The sequence below is a fragment of the Cervus canadensis genome, chromosome 19 (assembly GCF_019320065.1).
Source record: "Cervus canadensis isolate Bull #8, Minnesota chromosome 19, ASM1932006v1, whole genome shotgun sequence".
NCBI lineage: Eukaryota > Metazoa > Chordata > Mammalia > Artiodactyla > Cervidae > Cervus > Cervus canadensis.
Window position 1 is genome coordinate 38,634,746 of NC_057404.1, and position 21,873 is coordinate 38,656,618.

Sequence of the window (21,873 nt, forward strand, 5' to 3'; positions counted from 1 at the left end):
TCCTTCCCTGCCAATGTCCATGTGAATAAAGAGGAAGTTTTGGGTGCAGAAGGCACCCTGAACCTCCCTCTCATACAACTCATGGAGCATTGTGCCCCTCTGTGAGAAGACTGATAGGCTCACCAAATCCCACTCTCCACCTGCTCTCTCCACAGCCTGGGAGGAAGGAACCGGATGCAGACCTCTGTGCAGCCAGTAAGATTTTATGCCCACTATGTGACATGGGCATGTAGAACCATCTCTTTGTCCTCAGTATCTCACATTATCAGCACCAATATAAAAGCACTGGAGCACCCATCAAAATGTGAACATAGTGTTCCATGATGTTAGGACATTCTGAAAGCTCCCCTAACCCTAAATATCTCCTTCAGTGTCTTTGAGAAGACAATTAAACTGTTCCTACATTTACACGGCAGTTCATAGTTGACAAAGCCTTTTCACTAGCATCATTCCATCTAATTTTCATGAAGCTGTAATTGGTTCATAATTTCTTAAAACAAAGGATAAAATGGGCTTAGGGAAGTTGAGTAATTTACTGAAGGTCACAAACAAGGGGTAGATTACTTGCTCTAAGTCTAGAGTTCTTTCTACAATATCGAAGCAAGTCACATTTTTTCAAGATAGCTAAAATTCTTTACATGAACATGCTCTCATTACACATTTAGAGATGAAGCTCAAAATGTAAATCTTCCCTCGAGAAAGTATTAACAATTCGGTACCATAGGCTTTCACATGTTCAAAAAAATTAAATATTTCAGGTTGCAGACTTGAGTCATGGTAGTTAATAAAAAGTTCTTGTTTGAAAATACTTTTGCAAAAACGTACATCTATATGTGTATGTACATAGAAAATCTATTGCTTTGGATGTTTGTGCTATTTCTTAGTTACCCATTTTACATGCTGTGTCCGCAGCTGCTTTATTCCCATCCCTGGACTTCAAGCTGCCATATTACTTTTTGACTACCTTATGGCTCATTTTCAGTTAACTACAGTTACAATGATAATAATTAAGATCTTTTAACCAAAAAACTTGGAGAAGGCAATGGCACCCCACTCCAGTACTCTTGCCTGGAAAATCCCATGGACGGAGGAGCCTGGTAGGCTGCAGTCCATGGGGTCGCGAAGAGTGGGATGCGACTGAGCGACTTCACTTTCACTTTTCACTTTCATGCTTTGGAGAAGGAAATGGCAACCCACTCCAGTGTTCTTGCCTGGAGAATCCCAGGGACGGGGGGACCCTGGTGGGCTGCCGTCTATGGGGTTGCACAGAGTTGGCCATGACTGAAGTGACTTAGCAGCAACTTAGCAGCAACCAATAAACTACTTTCTTGAGTAAAAATTAGACTTTTTGAAAAATGATTCTAAGAATAGTTCAGTTTTCAGATTTAGTATTCAAAGCTCACATTTATCACATGTAGTATGAAACTGTAGTATAAAAACACTTCCCTTCACCTTAAACGTATGTGATATTTACCTAAGAAAATTCCTGCATTTAGAATTTCTGGACGTTCTCCACTTATAAATCAGAGTGTATTCTTTTGCAAACTATAGATTTTATTGTAGGGTTTTGCTACAGACAGTGGAAGTACAGGTAGAAGATTTTGAGTATAATACCCCATCACATGTATGTTGAGGGCAAGTATAATGAGTATAATGAGGTCCTTTTCAGTGACTAAAGCTAAATGACCAAGGGTGGCAAAGACACAAAAAATACAAGAAGTCAAAAGAAATACCATTCCTCAGTCTGAAAGATGACATGATTCAACATGAGTAGAATTATTAAGAAGGAGACTTTATTAGACTCAATTACACATGTGACGGTTTATCTGGCTCACTTACATTTAAAAAATTTGCTTGAAAAATGATTTCACATTAATTTTTATTTCTTTTGGAAAGCTCCCATGTGCAATTTATTGGTAGTACTTCTGAAGAACAGAATTATTGATGTTTGGCTGATGTTTCAGATGATAGAGGAGGCAGAAGACTGCTACAAGTGAAGGTGTGTGTATGGTCTCAAAATGTCAGGATGGTGCGGACACTGCAACATAAAATAAGAGATAGAAAGTGTTTTAGTGTTTAGATAATATACACTCTTCCATGTGAGAGTACAAAGAGCATTCAGTTTGTCTCTTTGAAAAGCTGTCTTTGTTTCCTGCTATTCCACTCCCATCCCTAATGCACTCAAGTCAAGTAAAAGGTCAGCTCATCTTTTGCTGTTGTCTTTCTCCAACCTGAACCTCAATTATAACGTTCTGGGTATGACTGTCATTTAGGCTTCATTATGTATTAGATTTTCAAAATATCTCTTTTGAGAGTCTACATTCCCTATATAATAACAAACACAAACAACAACTGATAATTACATGTAATAAGTTCATGCTATCTGTCACTCTGTAGATGCTCATCATGTATTTTATCATTTAAACCTCTACTTAAACAACACTATGTGGCAGGTTCTAATATTATTTCCATTTTAGAGATGATAGATACAGAGACATAGAGAAATTTGTACCTTACTTTAAAACATACATCTAGTGTGGGCTCCTGGGATTTAAATCCAAATACAAAGTTGCACAAATTACAAGATGATAGATAATGTGCCTAAAAGTGCTGATAATGTAATAAAGTTAAGGCCATGTTGAAATTTTAACAGAGCTTAGATAAAGAAATGCTTAAGAAGAATTAAAAGTAGAAAAAAAGTTGATTTGTGTTTGGAGAGACTTTATTCTTGGGAAGATCAGAAAGGTAACATTTTACTGGAACTAATGTCCTTTCTAAAAACCATCTTCTGATGGATAAATACTTTATAAAAAGGTGATCTTTGTATCTTAAAAAATTATTAATATATATGTATATACATACACACATATATATGAAAAATGTATATAGATAATTTAGAAACTAAAGGACAATATAAAGAAGAAAGTAAAAATAACCTGTAATCCCACAACTTAGAAATAATCAATGTCAATATTTTCTTGAATTTTGATTATCTTTTTTCTAAACATATGTAAGTTTTTATTGCCCTGACTGAAAACTTGGAACTGTATTGTATGTATAAGTTCTGTATTCTCTACTCTATAACCTAAAATTACATCAGGAGAATTTCCCAATTTAATGAAATCATTTCCTTTTAAATGGCTTAATTTATTTCTAGTAATGTTTGGAATTTATTTAATTGTTCCTTTAATGTTGAACTTTTAGGATGTTTCCAATTTTTGCTATTATAGATAATAAACATGCTTAAACATATGTACATTTGCATATCTCATAATTTCTGTAGAATAGATTCTCAGAAATGTAATTGTTGGGACATAGGATCTAAGTTTCTTTTTTTGAGGTTTCTTATACATATGACCAAACTGCTTTCTAGAAAGGCTGTGATCTGGTACTGTTTGGATGCTAGTTTCTTTCTGTCTTCAATAATTTTTATCAGACCAAGTGTCTAGTATATGTTATGTGTATGGCTGCTTAAGAAATAGTGTTTAAAACCAAAAAACCTCATGAGAAGAAGTGTGAAGTCACAGAGGAAGCAGAGACTATGGAACAAGAAGGTGGGAGTTAGGTAAAACTGCCTATTACTAGTTGTGTCTCATTTATAAATGCCAGTGATGAAATTCTTCTTTTTAGGTGTTTGTAAATGATTAATATTAGAGGTAGAAAATGGAACTGACTTGGTTTTGTAAGTTTTGAAGAAAATGTAGATTTAAACATTTAAAATAGCATTTTGTACCCTTCTTCTTTGCAATAATTTTTATTTGTGAAAAATCCTTTGTAAATGGAAAAAAAGAGTAAAAGTAATAGTCAGCATTTTTCGAAAAAAGTAATATGTATAGAAAATGATGCCTATATAGCTCCACTAGCTTCCATAATGAGTTTTTGGGATGTCTGGAATGTAATTTAAATTTGTAGTTATTAATAGTCATCCATTTTAAGTGGCCAGGCAGGGACTGGGATAACTCCATGTTATATGACTATGTGTCTCTGATTCTTTTTCCTTGCAAAGCAGAGAAATCTCTTGTGAAGATGGCAGAGGGTCTGATCATTCAGATTTGCTGTGACCAACATAATTTTGCTTCAGCAGAACAGGAGATGCAAAGCATTTTAGTTTCTTGCAGTATGATCTTATGTGTTCTACATGCAGAGACTGAACTGGGAATAGAAAACCAAGGCACTCCATCCTTGCCTTTCTGTCATCCTTCTACCTTTTTTCCTCTGTTAGTCAAACCCCACCAAAACTTAAAACCTACCTCTTTCCAGAGCGAAGCAGGTCAAATCCTTCATTTATTTTTTCAAATGGTAAAACATGGGTAATTAATTGATCCAGTGAAAACTTCTTAGCCATGAAATCAGTCACAAGTTTGGGGACAGATTCTTTACTTTTGAAGCCTGAAAAGAAAGTGACATCAACGTTGGATTCATCCAGATATAAGCAGAGGATTAGAGACAAGACTTTCTACATAAAATTTAAATGAAAGTTTATAAAATGCCCACAGACTACTGTTGCTGAGGTTAATAAGAGAGTGTGTTTCAATTTCCTTCAATTCAATTTCCTTTTGAAGTGATTTGACTTTTTAAAAAATCTCCCCACCCAACAAACCAGAACCTTTGGTTATTAGTTCTCTCATAGAGAAATTATAGTACAGATGGTTATTCTCAGAGTCAAGAAGAAAATTTAGCAGTTGTCTACATCTGGGCAGTGAGTGCAGACATAAATTGTTGCTATGTATTTCCTGGATCCTCCTAGGTATCTCAGTGTATTATGCAGTCACCAGTATCAAAAGATATGATGCTGCAAGATCCTAGTCAGTTTATGGGGACACCATGAAAGTCTATCTTGGGACTTTGGGGTACATTAGTTCCACATCTAGTTGATTTGGAGCCTATAGATACAAAGGAATCTTAGTGTATTTTTAAACTACATTGCATTTTAAAGCCTGGCTTTGTCACTTGCAAAAGGGAAGAATTCCTGCCGTTAGTAAGAATTTGGCCCTCAAGCCTAACCACGTACCTCCAAAAACAGCTCCTTTCCAGGTACGTCCAGTCAACAACAACATGGGGTTCATAGAGATATTTTGGGCATTAGGAGGTACTCCTACAATGACGCTTACGCCATATGCTTCTTGACAGCACAACAAGGCAGACATCTGGAATAAAATTAATATGTAGTATCATTAAAGTGGATTCTCTAGTAGTCCCCATTTGTGATACACAGTATCATGTGCTATTAATCTAGTTAAATTGTGAGTGTGTGGCTGGAAGCGATTGGCTTTTTCTTCACTTCCCATTATTTCCTAAAGTCACTACATGTGGCTTTAGAAAATGCCCAGAAAATATTTTTGAATGAAACAGTAGATGAAAATAATAAAGATGCAAATATCATAACATATATATAATCTGATTCTTCAAATAAAGGTAATGTTTATCATCATGTGACCCCAGAGCAATCTGAAATGGTTAACTCATTTTTCATTTAATTATCAAGTAGATATCTTGCACTCAGTACTTTGAACCAGGTATTTTAATGGTGAACCATATACATGATCAGTTACATCATCAATATTTCTCTCTTCTCTTTATGATCTCCCTTTTTAATGGATCTATATTTCCACTGCCCATTTCTAATTGGGAACTTTTTTCCTAATTTATGTACGTTTACCCTAAAGACCATCCCCAAGAAAAAGAAATGCAAAAAGTCAAAATGGCTGTCTGAGGAGGCCTTACAAATAGCTGTGAAAAGAAGAGAAGCAAAAAGCAAAGGAGAAAAGGAAAGATATAAGCATCTGATCAATGTAAAGAAATAGAGGAAAACAATAGAATGGGAAAGACTAGAGATCTCTTCAAGAAAATTAGATATACCAAAGGAATATTTCATGCAAAGATGGGCTCAATAAAGAACAGAAATGGTATGGGGCTAACAGAAGCAGAAGATTAAGAAGAGGTGGCAAGAATACACAGAAGAACTGTACAAGAAAAATCTTCATGACCCAGATAATCACAGTGGTGTGATCACTCACCTACAGCCAGACATCCTGGAATGTGAAGTCAAGTGGGCCTTCGGAAGCATCACTACAAACAAAACTAGTGGAGTTCCAGTTGAGCTATTTCAAATCTTAAAAGATGATGCTGTGAAAGTGCTGCATGCAATATGTCAGCAAATGTGAAAAACTCAGCAGTGGCCACAGGACTGGAAAAGGTCCGTTTTCATTCCAATCCCAAAGAAAGGCAATCCCAAAGAATGGGCTCAAACTACCGTACAATTACACTCATCTCACATGCTAGTAAAGTAATGCTCAAAATTCTCCAAGCCAGGCTTCAGCAATACGTGAACCATGAACTTCTAGATGTTTAAGCTGGTTTTAGAAAAGGCAGAGGAACCAGAGATCAAATTGCCAACATCCTCTGGATCATCAAAAAAGCAAGAGAGTTCCAGAAAAACATCTATTTCTGCTTTATTGACTAGGCCAAGGCCTTTGACTGTGTGGATCACAATAAACTGTGGAAAATTCTGAAAGAGATGCAAATACCAGACCACCTGACCTGTCTCTTGAGAAACCTATATGCAGGTCAGGAAGCAACAGTTAGAACTGGACATGGAACAACAGACTGGTTCCAGATAGGAAAAGAAGTATGTCAAGGCTGTATATTGTCACCCTGCTTATTTAACTTCTATGCAGAGTACATCATGAGAAATGCTGGTCTGGAAGAAGCACAAGCTGGAATCCAGATTGCCGGGAGAAATATCAATAACCTCAGATATACAGATGACACCACCCTTATGGCAGAGAGTGAAGAATTAAAGGGTCTCTATGAAAGTGAAAGAGGAGAGTGAAAAAGTTGGCTTAAACTCAACATTCAGAAAACTCAGATCATGGCATCTGGTCCCATCACTTCATGGCAAATAGATATGGAAACAGTGGCTGATTTTATTTTTCTGGGCTCTAAAATCACTGCAGATGGTGACTGTAGCCATGAAATTAAAAGACACTCCTTGGAATGAAAGCTGTGACCAACCTAGAGAGCATATTAAAAAGCAGAGACATTACTTTGCCAACAAAGGTCCGTCTAGTCAAGGCTATGGTTTTTCCAGTAGTCATGTATGGATGTGAGAGTTGGATTAAAGAAAGCTGAGTGCCGAAGAGTTGATGCTTTTGAACTGTGACATTGGAGAAGACTCCTGAGAGTCCCTTGGACTGCAAAGAGATCCAACCAGTCCATCCTAAAGGAGATTAGTCCTGGGTGTTCATTGGAAGGATGGATGTTGAAGCACAAACTCCAATACTTTGGCCACTGATGCGAAAATGTGGCTCATTTGAAAAGACCCTGGTCCTGGGAAAGATGGAGGACAGGAGGAGAAGGGCACAACAGAGGAAGAGATGGTTTGATGGCATCACCAACTCAATGGACATGAGTTTGGGTGAACTCCGGGAGTTGGTGATGGACAGGCAGGCCTGGTGTGCTGCAGTTCATGGGGTTGCAAAGAGTTGGACATGACTGAGCGATTGAACAGAACTGAACTGAACCCTCGTTTTGTTGAAGTATGATGGACAAAAATCATTTACTTTTAGGTTGTATGCCATGATTTTTTTAAGTGAACACATTTATCACCTCACACAGTTACTAGTGTTTTTTTGCAGTGAGACCATTTAAGATCTTCCATCTTAGCAAATTGGAGGTATATAGAACAGTATTATTAACTATAGTTAATAACACTATAGTAACCATGCTGTACATGGATGTCTCTAGAACTTCCTCATAACCGAGAGTTTGTACTCTCTGACATCTACCTATTATTCCTCCCCTACTTCCTCCAGCCCCTGGCAACCACTGTTCTACCCAGTGGTTCTAAGAATTTGATTTTTTTTAGACTCCACATATGGGAGAGATCATACAATAATTGTTTTTCTGTGTCTGGCATATCTCACTTTGCATAATGTCCTCCAGATTTTTCCAAGTTTTTGCAAATGTCAACACTTCTTTTCTATGGCTGAATAACATTCATTCATATATATTCATTCATATATATATAAATAACATTCATTCATATTCATATATATGAATAATATTCATTCATATATATGAACATTCATTCATATATATATTCATATTATATTCATTTAATATTCATTCATATATATATACATATATACAATCACATATGTATACTACATATATGCCAAAGAAAGGCAATGCCAAAGAATGCTCAAACTACCGTACAATTGCACTCATCTCACACGCTAGTAAAGTAATGCTCAAAATTCTCCAAGCCAGGCTTCAGCAATACATGAACCGCAAACTTCCAGATGTTCAAGCTGGTTTTAGAAAAGGCAGAGGAACCAGAGATCAAATTGCCAACGTTCTCTGGATCATTGAAAAAGCAAGAGAGTTCCAGAAAACATCTATTTCTGCTTTATTGACTATGCCATGGCCTTTGACTGTGTGGATCACAATAAACTGTGGAAAATTCTGAAGGAGATGGGAATACCAGACCACCTGACCTGCCTCTTGAGAAACCTGCATGCACGTTAGGAAGCAAGAGTTAGAACTGGACGTGGACAAACAGACTGGTTCCAAATAGGAAAAGGAGTGTGTCAAGGCTGTATATTGTCACCCTGCTTATTTAACTTCTATGCAGAGTACATCATGAGAAACGCTGGGCTGGAGGAAGCACAAGCTGGAATCAGGATTGCCGGGAGAAATATCAATAACCTCAGATATACAGATGACACCACCCTTATGGTGAAAGTGATGAGGAACTAAAAAGCCTCTTGATGAAAGTGAAAGAGGAGAGTGAAAAAGTTGGCTTAAAGCTCAACATTCAGAAAACTAAGATCATGGCATCTGGTCCCATCACCTCATGGGAAATAGATGGGGAGACAGTGGAAACAGTGTCAGACTTTATTTTGGAGGGGACTCCAAAATCACTGCAGATGGTGATTGCAGCCATGAAATTAAAAGCCGCTTACTCCTTGGTAGGAAAGCTATGACCAACCTAGATAGTATATTGAAAAGCAGAGACATTACTTTGCCAACAAAGGTCCGTCTGGTCAAGGCTATGGTTTTTCCAGTGGTCATGTATGGATGTGAGAGTTGGACTGTGAAGAAAGCTGAGCGCCGAAGAATTGATGCTTTTGAACTGTGGTGTTGGAGACGACTCTTGAGAGTCCCTTGGACTGCAAGGAGATCCACCCAATCCATCCTAAAGGAGATCAATCCTGGGTGTTCATTGGAAGGGCTGATGCTGAAGCTGAAACTCCAATACTTTGGCCACCTGATGCGAAGAGTTGACTCATTGGAAAAGACCCTGATGCTGGGAGGGATTAGGGCCAGGAGGAGAAGAGGATGACAGAGGATAAAGTGGTTGGATGGCATCACCGACTCGATGGACATGGGTTTGAGTAAACTCCAGGAGTTGGTGATGGACAGGGAGGCCTGGCATGCTGCGATTCATGGGGTCGCAAAGAGTTGGACACGACTGAGCGACTGAACTGAACTGAACTGATTTATATATATACATACCTCACAATTTCTTTATCTACTCATCCATAGGTACATTTAGGTTGTTTCTATATCTTGGCTATTATGAATAATGCTGCAATGAACATGGGGATGTACATGTCTAAGATAGTGATTTTAGTTTCTTTGGATATATTCCCAGAAGTGGGATTGCTGGATCATGTTATAAAAGATCTATCTTAAATCTTTTGAGGAGCATTTATACTGCTTTTCATAGTGGCTGTTTTACATTCCCACCAACAGTGCACAAAATTCCCTTTTTTCCACACTCTCTTCAACAGTTGCTATTGCTTTTTTTTGATAATATTCATTCAAACATGTACAAGGTAATAATCCCTTTGTGATTTTGATTTGCTTTCCCTTCTAGTTAATGATGTTCAGTTCAGTTCAGTTGCTCTGTCCTTTCTGACTCTTTGTGACCCCATGGACTGCAGCATGCCAGGCTTTCCTGTCCATCACCAACTCACAGAGCCTACTCAAACTCATGTCCATTGACTCAGTGATGCAATCCAACCATCTCATCCTCTGTCATCCCCTTCTCCTCCCGCCTTCAATATTTCCCATCATCAGGGTCTTCTCAAATGAGTCAGTTCTTCCCATCAGGTGGCAAAAGTATTGGGCGCAGCTTCAACATCAGTCCTTCCAATGAATACTCAAGACTGATTTCCTTTAGGATAGACTGGTTGGATCTCCTTGCAGTCCAAGAGACTCTCAAGAGTCTTCTCCAACATCACAGTTCAAGAGCACCAATTCTTCGGTGCTGACCTTTCTTTATAGTCCAACTCTCACATCCATACAGGACTACTGGAAAAAACATAGCTTTGATTAGATGGACCTTTGTTGGCAAAGTAATGTCTCTACTTTTTAATGTGCTGTCTAGGTTGGTCATAGCTTTTCTTCCAAGGAGCAAGCTGTTGGCTAAAACAGCCATATAGCTGTTGGTCAAAATGGGCATGTTTTAAATGTGCTTTGACCTTCTGTGAGCTTTTATTTATTTATTTATTTTTACTCTGAAACTAAAAAGAAAGCGTTTTCCCTCCAGTCAGGTTTTTAGACATGTGTGTAGTAAGAAAGTCGTTTAGGAAAACACCCTCCACCCCAGAAATATATAGTAATTGATCCTTTGATTTTGAAGTATGATACTTGGAAGATCAGAGAACCTCAGGACATGTGGCTATCAGATACTTAAAATAATCCAATTCCACAAGAGAAAATGGAGGAAAAACCATACTAAAAATGGCGTAAGGAGCAATTGACAGCCTTGGAAAGCGACAGCCTTGGAACATCAGTCATCTATGGAATAATTGTTCCTGGTCAAGGCTCTAAAGTGCTTTACTCCTAAGGTGCTGCTCCCCATTACGAACACTGCTGGGACTCACTGGAGAACCTAAAGAGGGAGGTTGTTTATGTTGGTCTCTGGGAGTTTTTTCATTAGGATTCTAGAGAATTCTGGTTAGGGGGAATGTAGCTAGAGATGTATTCTCTGTTGCAGTTGATGATACCTGTTATTATTTGAAAGTAGTATCATGTATGGGGTTTCCCTGATGGTCACACAGTAAAGAAAGCCTGAAATGCACAACACCTGGGTTTGATCCTTGGGTTGGGAAGATCTCCTGGAGAAGGGAAATATCATGTATATTTTAAAGATGATGTAAGTTTTGCACAATTGGAAATGGTACTTCCTTTTGACAACACCAGATAACATTTATTAAGAGCTTAGCACTGACAGGTGGCACTTGCCAAATATGTTACATGTGTCATCGCATGTAATCCACAAATAACACTAAAAGATACATGTCACTTAAAAATTTCTGGTGGGAAAACCTGTTGACCTTTTAAATTATTCAGTTCAGCACACAGATTTGGATGCTTTTTAGGCACCAGGCGCTGTGCTGTCTGTTGTGGTAAAACGGGGCATATTTTCTGTTAATAAAATGATAGGGAGCTTAAAGTTGCTCTTTTTTTTTTTTTTTTTGTCGAAGTATGGTCTTTGAAAAAAAAGAATTCATTAAAACACACAAATATTGTTAAATCAGTTTTTTGTTAAGAATGTGTTGAAAAATCAAACTTGCCAACTTGAGAACAGAATTTATATTCTTTATATTTACTTGAGTTTCAATTTTTAAAACTAAAAATTAGATTTATGATGGCTCAGTATAAACCCCCTTTCCTCTCTAAAAAGGACATGATACTTGTGACAGGTTTTTTTTTTTTTTGACTGATGGAATGAGATTCCTCATCATAATAAATTAAGCAACCCAGGTAACAAATAGGAGATGGAAAATTGCCATAGTTTTTTAAATATTCTTTATATATAATGTTTATATTCCGCCACATTAAAGAACACTCTAGAATGCAGAAGCTGATGTCTTGAGACATTTCAAAGTACATACCACGGTGTCAAGCTGACCGATGACTTCAAATGAAAAATCCACACCTCCACCACTCACTTCTTTCAGCACCTCCTCGATGGGTTTCTCGTAGTCCCGAGGGTTGATGCACTCAGTGGCACCTGCCTGTTTGGCCCTTGCAAATTTGTCTTTGTTGATGTCCACTGCAATGATCCTGGCTGCTCCGGCTGCTTTGCAGCCGATGATAACAGACAGGCCAACCCCTCCAAGGCCAAACACGGCACAGGTGGAGCCCTGGCTGACCTGTGTTTACAGAAAATGTGAAAGTGGATTAAGTAATGATTGTTAAGGGCTTCCCAGGTGCCCCAGAGGTAAAGAATCTGCCTGCCAATACAGGAGATGTGGGCGCGATCCCTGGGTCAGGAAGATCTCCTGGAGAAGGAAATGGCAGCCCACTCCAGTATTCTTGCCTGGGAAATCCCATGGACAGAGAAGCCTGGTGGGCTAGAGTCCATGGGCTAACAAAGAGTCGGACATGACTTAGCAACTGAACAACAACAAACAACAACAACAATTGTTAGAAAGAGCCTAAATTGTATAAAGTATCATGCTTTGTTTCTTGTCAGAAGTTACTCAAATTATGTCCAACCTTTTGTCAAAACCTCTTTTGACTTTAGCTGCCTCACACTTGAAATGAAGGGTTTGAAATAGATTAGTGTTTCTCTAATTTTCCTGGACATTAGACTCACCTAGGGAACTTTAAAAAAATCTCAATGCTCAGGTCACAGTCCATAAGCAATTAAATCAGACTCTGCTGGTAAGTGGAAAAAGATATGCAATCCACTCCAGTATTCTTGTCTGGGAATTCCCATGGACAGAGGAGCCTGGTAAGCTTCAATCCATAGGGTCACAGAGGGTAGGACACGACTTAGTGACTAAACAACGACAATAGCTCTGCAGCTAAGACCAAGTCTCCAAGTAACTCCAGTGGGAAACCCAAGCTGGGAGCCAGTGGACTGGATGACCATTGAGCTCTAGATGCTAGTGACTCCCCTCTTGAAGAAAATCTAGTGGGTCAAATCCATTGATAGCCAGCTTCAGTCCATCACACATACACAAACACAATTCTAGGGAAATTAAATAATGAATAGAAGAGAGGAGACTGAGAAAATAATACAATTGAACCCTCAATAATTAACACCTTGGTTCAATAACTTTCAGTAGTCATGATGTAAAAGGAGAGCAGAAATAAGCTGTGAAGCATAGAAGAGTTATCCCCAGCTTAAGCAAACTTAACAACAGGGCAAATTTAACAAGTAATTTCAAGATAATACAGCTTGAGATGAATGTGTTCTTAATGGGTCTTTATCCCTGCTTTAAAAAGTACAAAATGAAAAATAATGCAATGAAAAGCTGGTTTATATTTTAATAATGGATGAAATTTATTATCACAAGTACCCTTGGCTTCCGCTCTATGTGCAGGTTTAAATAGACGATCTGTTCAGATGATGCAGTTGCACAAGGGACTTAGTGCTAAGGTCACAGAAATTTGGAAAACACGTGCTCACAATAGTTTAACTTACCTAAGGGACTGTTAACTAAACCTAGTCTGTTATAGTCAGACTTCACTGTGGGTAAAATGTTCCTCCTGTCCCAAGTAAACATTCTGTGGGGGTACGACACCACTTTTTTACCTTAGAGGTAAAATATGAGAAAATTTGAAAAATTTGAGGCTTGTGATTGTGATTTAAATGTGTTGATAAATATCTACTATGGTTTATGATTCATCAGGAGTTTTGAGGAGGCTAGTCGCAGTTAATATGTCATATTAACTACCTGTAAGATTTGGGGCAAATGGCTTTATGTCTCTGGGTGTCAGTTCATAAAACAAAAGGATACTACTAGATTTCCAACCTTTTAGGAAGAGGAGACTTTAAAGAATTTCTCCTTAAAACCTACCACTTCTGAAGTTTGTGTGTGTGTATGTGTTCATGGCTGGGGAGGAGGTATAGCAGTGGAATAAATGCTTCATGCATCATCAAAACTTTATTGCTTTCATCATAGAGATACACAGAGTGGGTATGTTGGTGACCCTCAGTTTGGAGGTTTATCAGGATATCAGGTCAGGCTCTGGAATCTCCTATTGATCCTAATTCTGGGAGTAGAGGATCCACAAACTAAATGCTCCTCATAGTCAGCCCCTTCATTTCATTTACTTTTGCTTCCTTAAAACTTAGCAGAACATACTGTGCATGGCTCATGTAGGCACTAAATGAATGCTAAAATGAACTCCTAGGTCTAAAATTTAGTAATACCATAAAGAACACATACAGAAGAATAATTATGGAAAACACTTTTACTTTTTCTTAACTAGTTATCAACAGCTTTTCATTTGTGATAATGGATAAATTTTCTAGGACATGCCCTCAATTCCTTCTGAGGGTATTTTCTACTTTTAATCAACATCCTCAATTCTGTGGAGCATAGCAATGCTATTATGGTAGAAGAGGGGAAAGCTTCCAATATGTCTGTGAAGAATGATCTCAGATTCCTGTGAGAAGTTGCTTTGTTTTTAGCTCCTGACAGTCTGAGTGTGGCCGGTTTTGTCACTCATTGTTATTCCTACCTTGGCAACTTTGACCGCAGACCCATAACCAGTAGAAAATCCACAGCCAATGAGGCAGACTTTCTCCAGCGGTGAGTCTGCATGGATCTTGGCCACTGACATCTCATCCACCACTGTGTACTGGGTGAAGGTGCTGGTGCCGAGGAAGTGGTGGATGGGCTTCCCCCTGCAGGTGAACCTGCAGGTACCATCGTTAAGGGTCCCCTGAGGCCCGTTCAGGCTGGTCATTGCAACACACAAACACAAGAGGGTATAAGGCAGGAGCATAACTAACGTGCAGACTCCTTCACTGCTAAGGAGAGTAACAGATACTCACTCGTGTTTCAGGCAGAGATTGGCTTCCGGGTGTTTACAAACATCGCACTTTCCGCACTGGGGAACAAAGAGTGGGATGACTTTATCACCTGGGGATGAGGATAGAACAGATTCTTCTTAAATTTCTACACAGGAATTAAAGAACTTAAGTAAGAACTTAAAGCTTACCCATATGTATTAGAGGCACTTGACTTCGAGAAGTCTCCAAGAATGGGGTCCTGTCAGCATTATGTCTTGGTCATTGCTTGTCAGTATTGTTATCGGTTTGGGTTTATATATGCTGAAGATGCCCAAAGAAAATGTAAATGTGGAAAACATGATTTTTCAAAGTAGTTGCACTGTGTTGGTAGTTCTCTTTCATTGTGTGCCCTTTCTCGTAGGGATTATATATAGATGATCTCATTTAATACTTAGTAATTAAACCTTAAATATTCTTACTACTAATATAAGTATAAATATATATTCAAGTTGTGAGCAGTCTGCCATAGTTCCGCTTGATAATCTGGTAATAGTTTATAGTAATAGTACAGTAATAGTAATAATACAGTAAAAATAAGAACCTCAACACCCATTTCCTGGCTTTTCAAAGTGATTATGCTTATCTCTATTATGAAATGAATCCTTCTTTTAAAAAATTAATTCTTTTTTAAGGAAAACAAACAAAAATAGGACAAGTAAGAATTTAAGACATTCTTCTGAAAACCTCAACCCTCAATAATGAGTTAGACACTTTCTTTTAGGATAGGAACTGACTTTCAAATGTTTGTAGCTGATGATTTGTAGATAATTTATTTCTACTGGTGGAGGGAGCTGGGGTGAAAAGTAGGGGTGTCATTTGTTATTAATAGATTTCTAACTAAAGGAAATACTAAGAGCTGAAACTCAAACCAGACAACTTATTTTATTGTTTTTGGTTTACAGGTCAATTAAGTGTTTTGTAAGTAGGGAGGTCAAATCTACTAGCTAAAGTGATTTTTTAGAATTAAACATAATTTTTATTTTTAATCATCTATACTACTTATCTAAAAGATTCAGAAAAATAACATTTAAGAGATTATATGCAATGATGGCACAGAAATTTTCTGTTTATTCACTGTTTACCTCTAAAAATATTTGTCTGTATTAATATATAATAATAGGATACAGTAATTATTCAAGAAAAATGGTACTTGGTAACCAGTCACGTTTAATCATGGTTTAAGGAAAAATGGCCATATATTCAAAGGGGAAACCTGTGAATGAGCTCCACTTCCCACCTGAGAAGAGATTATGTTGATTCAGTCCAGAGCTCACTATCCCCACTGTGTGAAGTCAGCACTGAACAGGTTCAATACGCTGATTATGTTTATCTCCACTATGTCTAGACATGTTTTTTCTGTCTCATCAGTAGTTTTCTTTGGACCTGGTAGAAAACAGTGCTTGGCAACACTAACATGGGAATTAACTCATTATGAACTCTACCCTGGCAGACACTGGGTCTCTTTCAATTCCCATGTATTCCCAGGATCTAACATGGTGCCTGACATCTAGTAGGTCCTCAAGAAATACTTGCTAAAGGAGAGAATACAATAGTGCATGGATGCATACATGCCTGAGTCAGGCAGGAAGGGGGAAAAGAAAGAGACCTCTGTCCCTGCTCAGCCTTAAACATGTTCTTTCATCTCTCATCACTCCAGTGTCATTATCCAGGCTGCATCAACTTGGGGCCCTGAACCAAGGCACGTTTCCTAAGTGTGAATTCTGTACCTGGTTTTACTGAGGTCACCCCTTCTCCAACACTCTCCACAATGCCGGCTGCCTCATGGCCTAAGACCACAGGAAGACGTGTGACCAGAGATCCATTAACCACATGGTCATCTGAACGACAGATTCCTGTGGCCACCATCTATAGGGTAAAGGGGGAGTTGATTAGGTTCAGATAAGATTATGACCCTCAGATGGACTTAACATACTCATTTTCCTGAAATTGCACTGAAGAATTGTAAAGCGTTTTGCTAATAATTCCTAATCTTCCAAATATAGTTTCAATTTATACCCGAAGTTATGCAGCCTAATAATGCTCTACTTTCCTTTCATACATTAAACAACTTGGAGTAGTCTGTGAAATAATTGTTTCTGAGCTATTGAGGTCATATAATGCGCAGTCTTTTTGATAGAAATAGAAAATGCAGATAAGAAAATAAAGTTACTTAAGTGCCACCACATAATGCTAATTGATTTTAAATGATATATATTCCTTTGCACTTTTTTTGTTGTTGTTGTTGTTTAGTTGCTAAGTAATATCTGACTTTTGGAGATTCCATGGACTGTAGTCCACCAGGCTACTCTGTACATGGGATTACCCAGGCAAGAATACTGGAGTGGGTTGCCATTTTCTTCTCCAGGAGATATTCCCAATGCAAGGATCAAACCCACATTTCCTGTGTTGGCAGGCAGATTCTTTACTGCTGAGCCACCACATAAATTCTTCCTCATTTCATTAGGATTGTACTGCACATACACTTCGGTCTCTTTTTAAAAAATTTAACAATTTTGATTTACAGCTTCCCTTGACAACAAATGTAATTCCACTATCTGGATGACTATATTACAAGTGCTTTGGTTACTTTCATTGTTATATTCTGAAAAATCTAAATCTAAGATTAAATAGAAATGGAAAAAAATTTTACCTTAATACGAACTTCATGGGCCTTAGGGGGTGCAACCTCCACCTCCTCGATGGAAAATGGTTTATTGAGCTCCCACAGCACAGCTGCTTTGCATTTTATTACCTGAAAATTGAGCAGAAAGATGACACCATTTTTCCTCCAGCCTTGAACTCAGGGATTGTGACTTCGATCTTTTTACATGCACCATCTAGCCCCATGTCTGAAACAATATTGTTCCATGAACATGAACAACCTCTGATTTGCAGAAAGAATAATAGTGACTTTTTATAAAAATGTGTGAGGCAATAACACAAGGAAAGAGAAACAGAATTAACTATAGGGAGACATTGAGATAAAAATGGAATATATTCTTTTACGAAGAAAGATCATCATCGTTTTCTCCTCTAAAGGTTCTATTTCTTAATGTGGCTCTGAAATTGGTTGTTTATCCAAAGCTATTGTCTTGTCCATGAAGTTCTAAATCACTATCATATTACTACCAGATTCAGGGTCTTCCCTGGTAGCTCAGACGGTAAAGCATCTGCCTACAATGCAGGAGACCCGGGTTCAATCCCTGGGTTGGGAAGATCCTCTGGGGAAGGAAATGGCAACCCACTCTAGTATTCTTGCCTGGAAAATCCAATGGACTGAGGATCCTGGTAGGCTACAGTCCATGGGGTCGCAAAGAGTCAGACATGACTGAGTGAGTTCACTTCACTTCACTTCACCAGATTCAGTGTCTGTTTACGTGAAACTCATTTCCCTCTTGCTCAATTCTCCACTTAAGCCAAAATGATTTGACTTTAGAATTCCTAAGCCTCCCAGCCTAGAATTTCTTTCTCTATTTGCCTGCTCCTTTGATTTCTCTCTCTACTTCTTCTATGGACTACTTGTTTGCATCACTCATTTGAAAGTTAGATTTGGCAGCTCTGTTTTGTTATGTAATTTATGAATAGAGATTTTTTTCCAGATTGGATTTGAGCCTAAAATTGTAGAGGTTTAAACTACACACACACACACACACACATACACACACACACACACACACACACTTAAAAATGGGAGAACTGTGTTTGACTTTCTAGCTAGCAAAGCTTACTTACACATGTTCTTACAAATAAAAGTTGAGCATATATGTTTAGTGCTTGGTAATGTAGCATAAAGGTTGTCTTCACTTTTGCAGAACATGTGTAGTTTAGAGTTTTTTCTAAAGAGAATTAACAACATACTACAAACATGATAAAAATTCAATTGAAATTTATCTGATAATTTATTTTTACTATATATACACCAAATCCTCCCACTTTGCAAAGTGTTCATCGTGGCCAATGCCACAATAAATACAAGAGTACTTGGATATAATACACTAATGGTAGAGAGGTATTGAATAATGGGGTGCCAATGATGTAGCAGGCACAAGTGGCTGTGTTGGGTGAGATACAAGTTAAACTTTTAAACTTCACAGGGCAGTATTACTGAATCATTAGTCTTATTTTTCAGATGAAAAGCTTGAGGCTCAACTGACTCAATAATTGACGAGTACTTTTCCCAAAGTTACAAAGCTGAGTGTCCGAAGAATGAATACCATTTTATCTTTCACTACTTGATGATAGTAAAAGATTAACAAGAAATTAGAAGTTAGATAACAATAACAACAATAATAGCAGTGATTAATATTTAGTGAGTTATTTCTATGTACCAGGCATTATTTTAAATGCTTTCCAGTATTAGTTTATTAAATTCTCACAACCACCTTATGAAAGTAGGTATTATTACTATTGTCATTTAGCATTTGAAGAAAATATAATGCCAGAAGGTTAAACATAAGTGAAGTGTTATCATATAGCTAAAAGTTATGGATGTTGTACCTGAGGAGGGGGGATTGATTGCCTGTAATTTATAAGTTTAATTAATGCATTTGGCCTACCCTTTTGATCTCTGAACTCTGAGTTTTGAAAAATTAAAATTTTCTTTTTCTTAACTATTCTTCATTTGAAATGTAATATGCTACTGTAAATGCCAATCAGTAATGCATGAAAATAAAGTTAAAATAAGAAGACTGCCAATTGATCATCTGTATGATTTCCAACCAGTCTTATTGATATAGGCCTGTTATATATATATGACTGATATAGGCCACACTATATAGGCCTGCCATTATAGCAAGATATTATATTGCACAATTAACTCCTAACACAGCAAACCTACTAGAAACAATTGCACAGGCCTTTGCCTTTAAGCAGTTAAACAACATGAATTGATTGTATTGAACAACCACGTGTATTTCTCTGTGGCTGTAAGCACATTGAACAAATAAACATGAGTCTGTGGAAGGCTTAGAACCAAATATATCTGTTCTCAGTGTAAATAGTGGTTCAAACTGTATCAGTATTATTATTATCTTTTTTTTGGAAAATCACATTGGCGTTTGCATGAAGTTAACATTTCTACGGGAATTCCCTAAATTGTGCCATAATAGGGCCCTTTAAAATCAGAATTTGCATGTTGATTCTGGTTTGCTTTATCTTTAAAAGTGTTTTGCTTTTTGATTGGAGTATGATTGTTTTACCATGTTGTACTAGTTTCTGTTGTACAACAGTGTGAATCAGCTACACGTATACATATATCCTGTTGCTCTTGAATCTCCCTCTTACTACCCACAGCCCATCCCACCCCTTTAGGTCATCACAGAGCACTGAGCTAAGCTCCCTGTACTATACAGCAGCTTCCCACTAGCTGTGTGTTTTACACGTGTCAGTGCAACCCTCTCAATTCACCCCAGCCTCTCCTTCCCCTGCTGTGTCCAGAAATCCCTTCTCCACGTCTGCATCTCAGTTGGTTTGCTTAGTTTTGATGATTCTAATGCTTTGAAATCAATAAAATTTTGTCACATTTAACTTTTCTGTATTCATAAAAAGAATGATTATGATTAAAGAGAATAACATTTATATTATGAAGAATTATATTACTTAAGTTATAAAGAATAACACATTTATATTATGATATCTTAACATAGACATAACTTCTTGATAAAAGCATTTCATTTCTAACTTTAGACTTGAAAATTACTCATGATTGGATATAACTATTTCACATTTACTTAATATAGGAGATATAGACTTTGATAGGTATAGATGCTCTGCATTCTTGTTAAAGATATTTAGATATTGCCCTTCTCAATTGTAGTTTAATATACTTTTTATATTGAAGCACATATCCTAAGTTGTACTTCAGTATTTCTAACTTATATATTTATTTCTAACTTATATACGAATTTTGTTATTCATTAAATAGTGTATCTCTGTGTATTACATGGTTGCTTCCCAGGTGGTTCAGTGGCAAAGAATCTGCCCACCAAATGCAGGAGATGCAAGGGACATGGGTTCAATTTCTGGGTCGGGAAGATACCCTGGAGAAAGAAATGGCACACCACTCCGCTTGCCTGGGAATTTCCATGGACAGAGGAGCCTGGCAAGTTATAGTCCATGGGGTTGAAAGAGTCAGACACAACTGAGTCACTAACATACAGGTTGCTGGCGTCCTGAATAAAGGAAACTTTCCTTTCCAGCCAAAGCAAGTATTGGCTTTCAAGCATCAAGCAGTCAAACATGAGTATTACATTAATTAGAATAATTCTAAAAGTAAAAAATAATAATAAGTGCCTTACTTTTCCTGCTGTGCTCATGTTTCTTCTTTTTTCTGCTGGCAGGAGATGTGAATTACAGACTTACAGACTTTTCCCGGTTAGCTATGTCCAAGAGATAGATGGCACAGATTTTTATGTGCCTGGAAAGCACCCTGTTCCCCACATGTGATCTGAGATCTTTAAGCCCTGCCCATCAGCTTATTCTCAGACCTAGTCAAACCAGCAATAACAGGGCACTGAGCCAGCACTCATACATTAACTTTGTTTGCAATATACTCATTTCAAATAACATCTTGACTTCATTAGTTAAATATTTTCTTGTATGTATCTTTTCCCCCCCGGATTACATATTTCTCCTCTCTCAATCCCACGTAGGAAGTTCAGAGTTCTTTTTTCCCTTTTGTAAACTGAGCTCCGACTTCAAATCTACATAATGCAGTTAGCAAGGAGGAAGAGTAAGAAAGCAGCACAAAGGGCATAGGACAGAGAGAGCTACAAGCCCGGGGGATGTGTTTGCTCCAGCACGCTCCCACTCTTCACAACAGAGAAATCAGACACCGGTCAGTGACAGCAAAAGTGGCTTTTCTGCTCCATGCAGTATCAATCAGAACTGACTGAGACCCTCCCTGTTCCAGATATTCAAGTGGGTACTGTGGGGTGACAGTGATGGATAAGAAATGACCTCTACCCGTGCCAAGAGGCAATATGAGGCCATGGTTATAGCATGACCTTGGAGTTGAGCTGACCCTGTCCTTACTAGCTGTATGTTTT

The 21,873-nt window shown here is 37.8% G+C and overlaps 1 protein-coding gene and 1 non-coding gene across 2 annotated transcripts; one reads left to right on the plus strand and one right to left on the minus strand.

Annotated features, from left to right (window-relative positions):
• Positions 1-1,771: 1,771 nt before the first annotated feature.
• Positions 1,772-21,275, minus strand: LOC122422349 (alcohol dehydrogenase E chain). The gene is made up of 9 exons (XM_043438820.1): positions 21,124-21,275; positions 17,478-17,579; positions 16,555-16,693; positions 14,810-14,897; positions 14,494-14,713; positions 11,910-12,170; positions 5,012-5,147; positions 4,251-4,389; positions 1,772-2,038 (listed from the first exon to the last, which is right to left on the minus strand). The coding sequence occupies exons 1-9, from the start codon at positions 21,139-21,141 to the stop codon at positions 2,014-2,016; spliced, it is 1,128 nt and encodes a 375-aa protein (XP_043294755.1). The 5' UTR covers positions 21,142-21,275; the 3' UTR covers positions 1,772-2,013.
• On the plus strand, positions 17,971-18,042 carry TRNAC-ACA. Its single transcript has one exon. It is a non-coding gene; the product is annotated as a tRNA-Cys (tRNA).
• Positions 21,276-21,873: the final 598 nt, after the last annotated feature.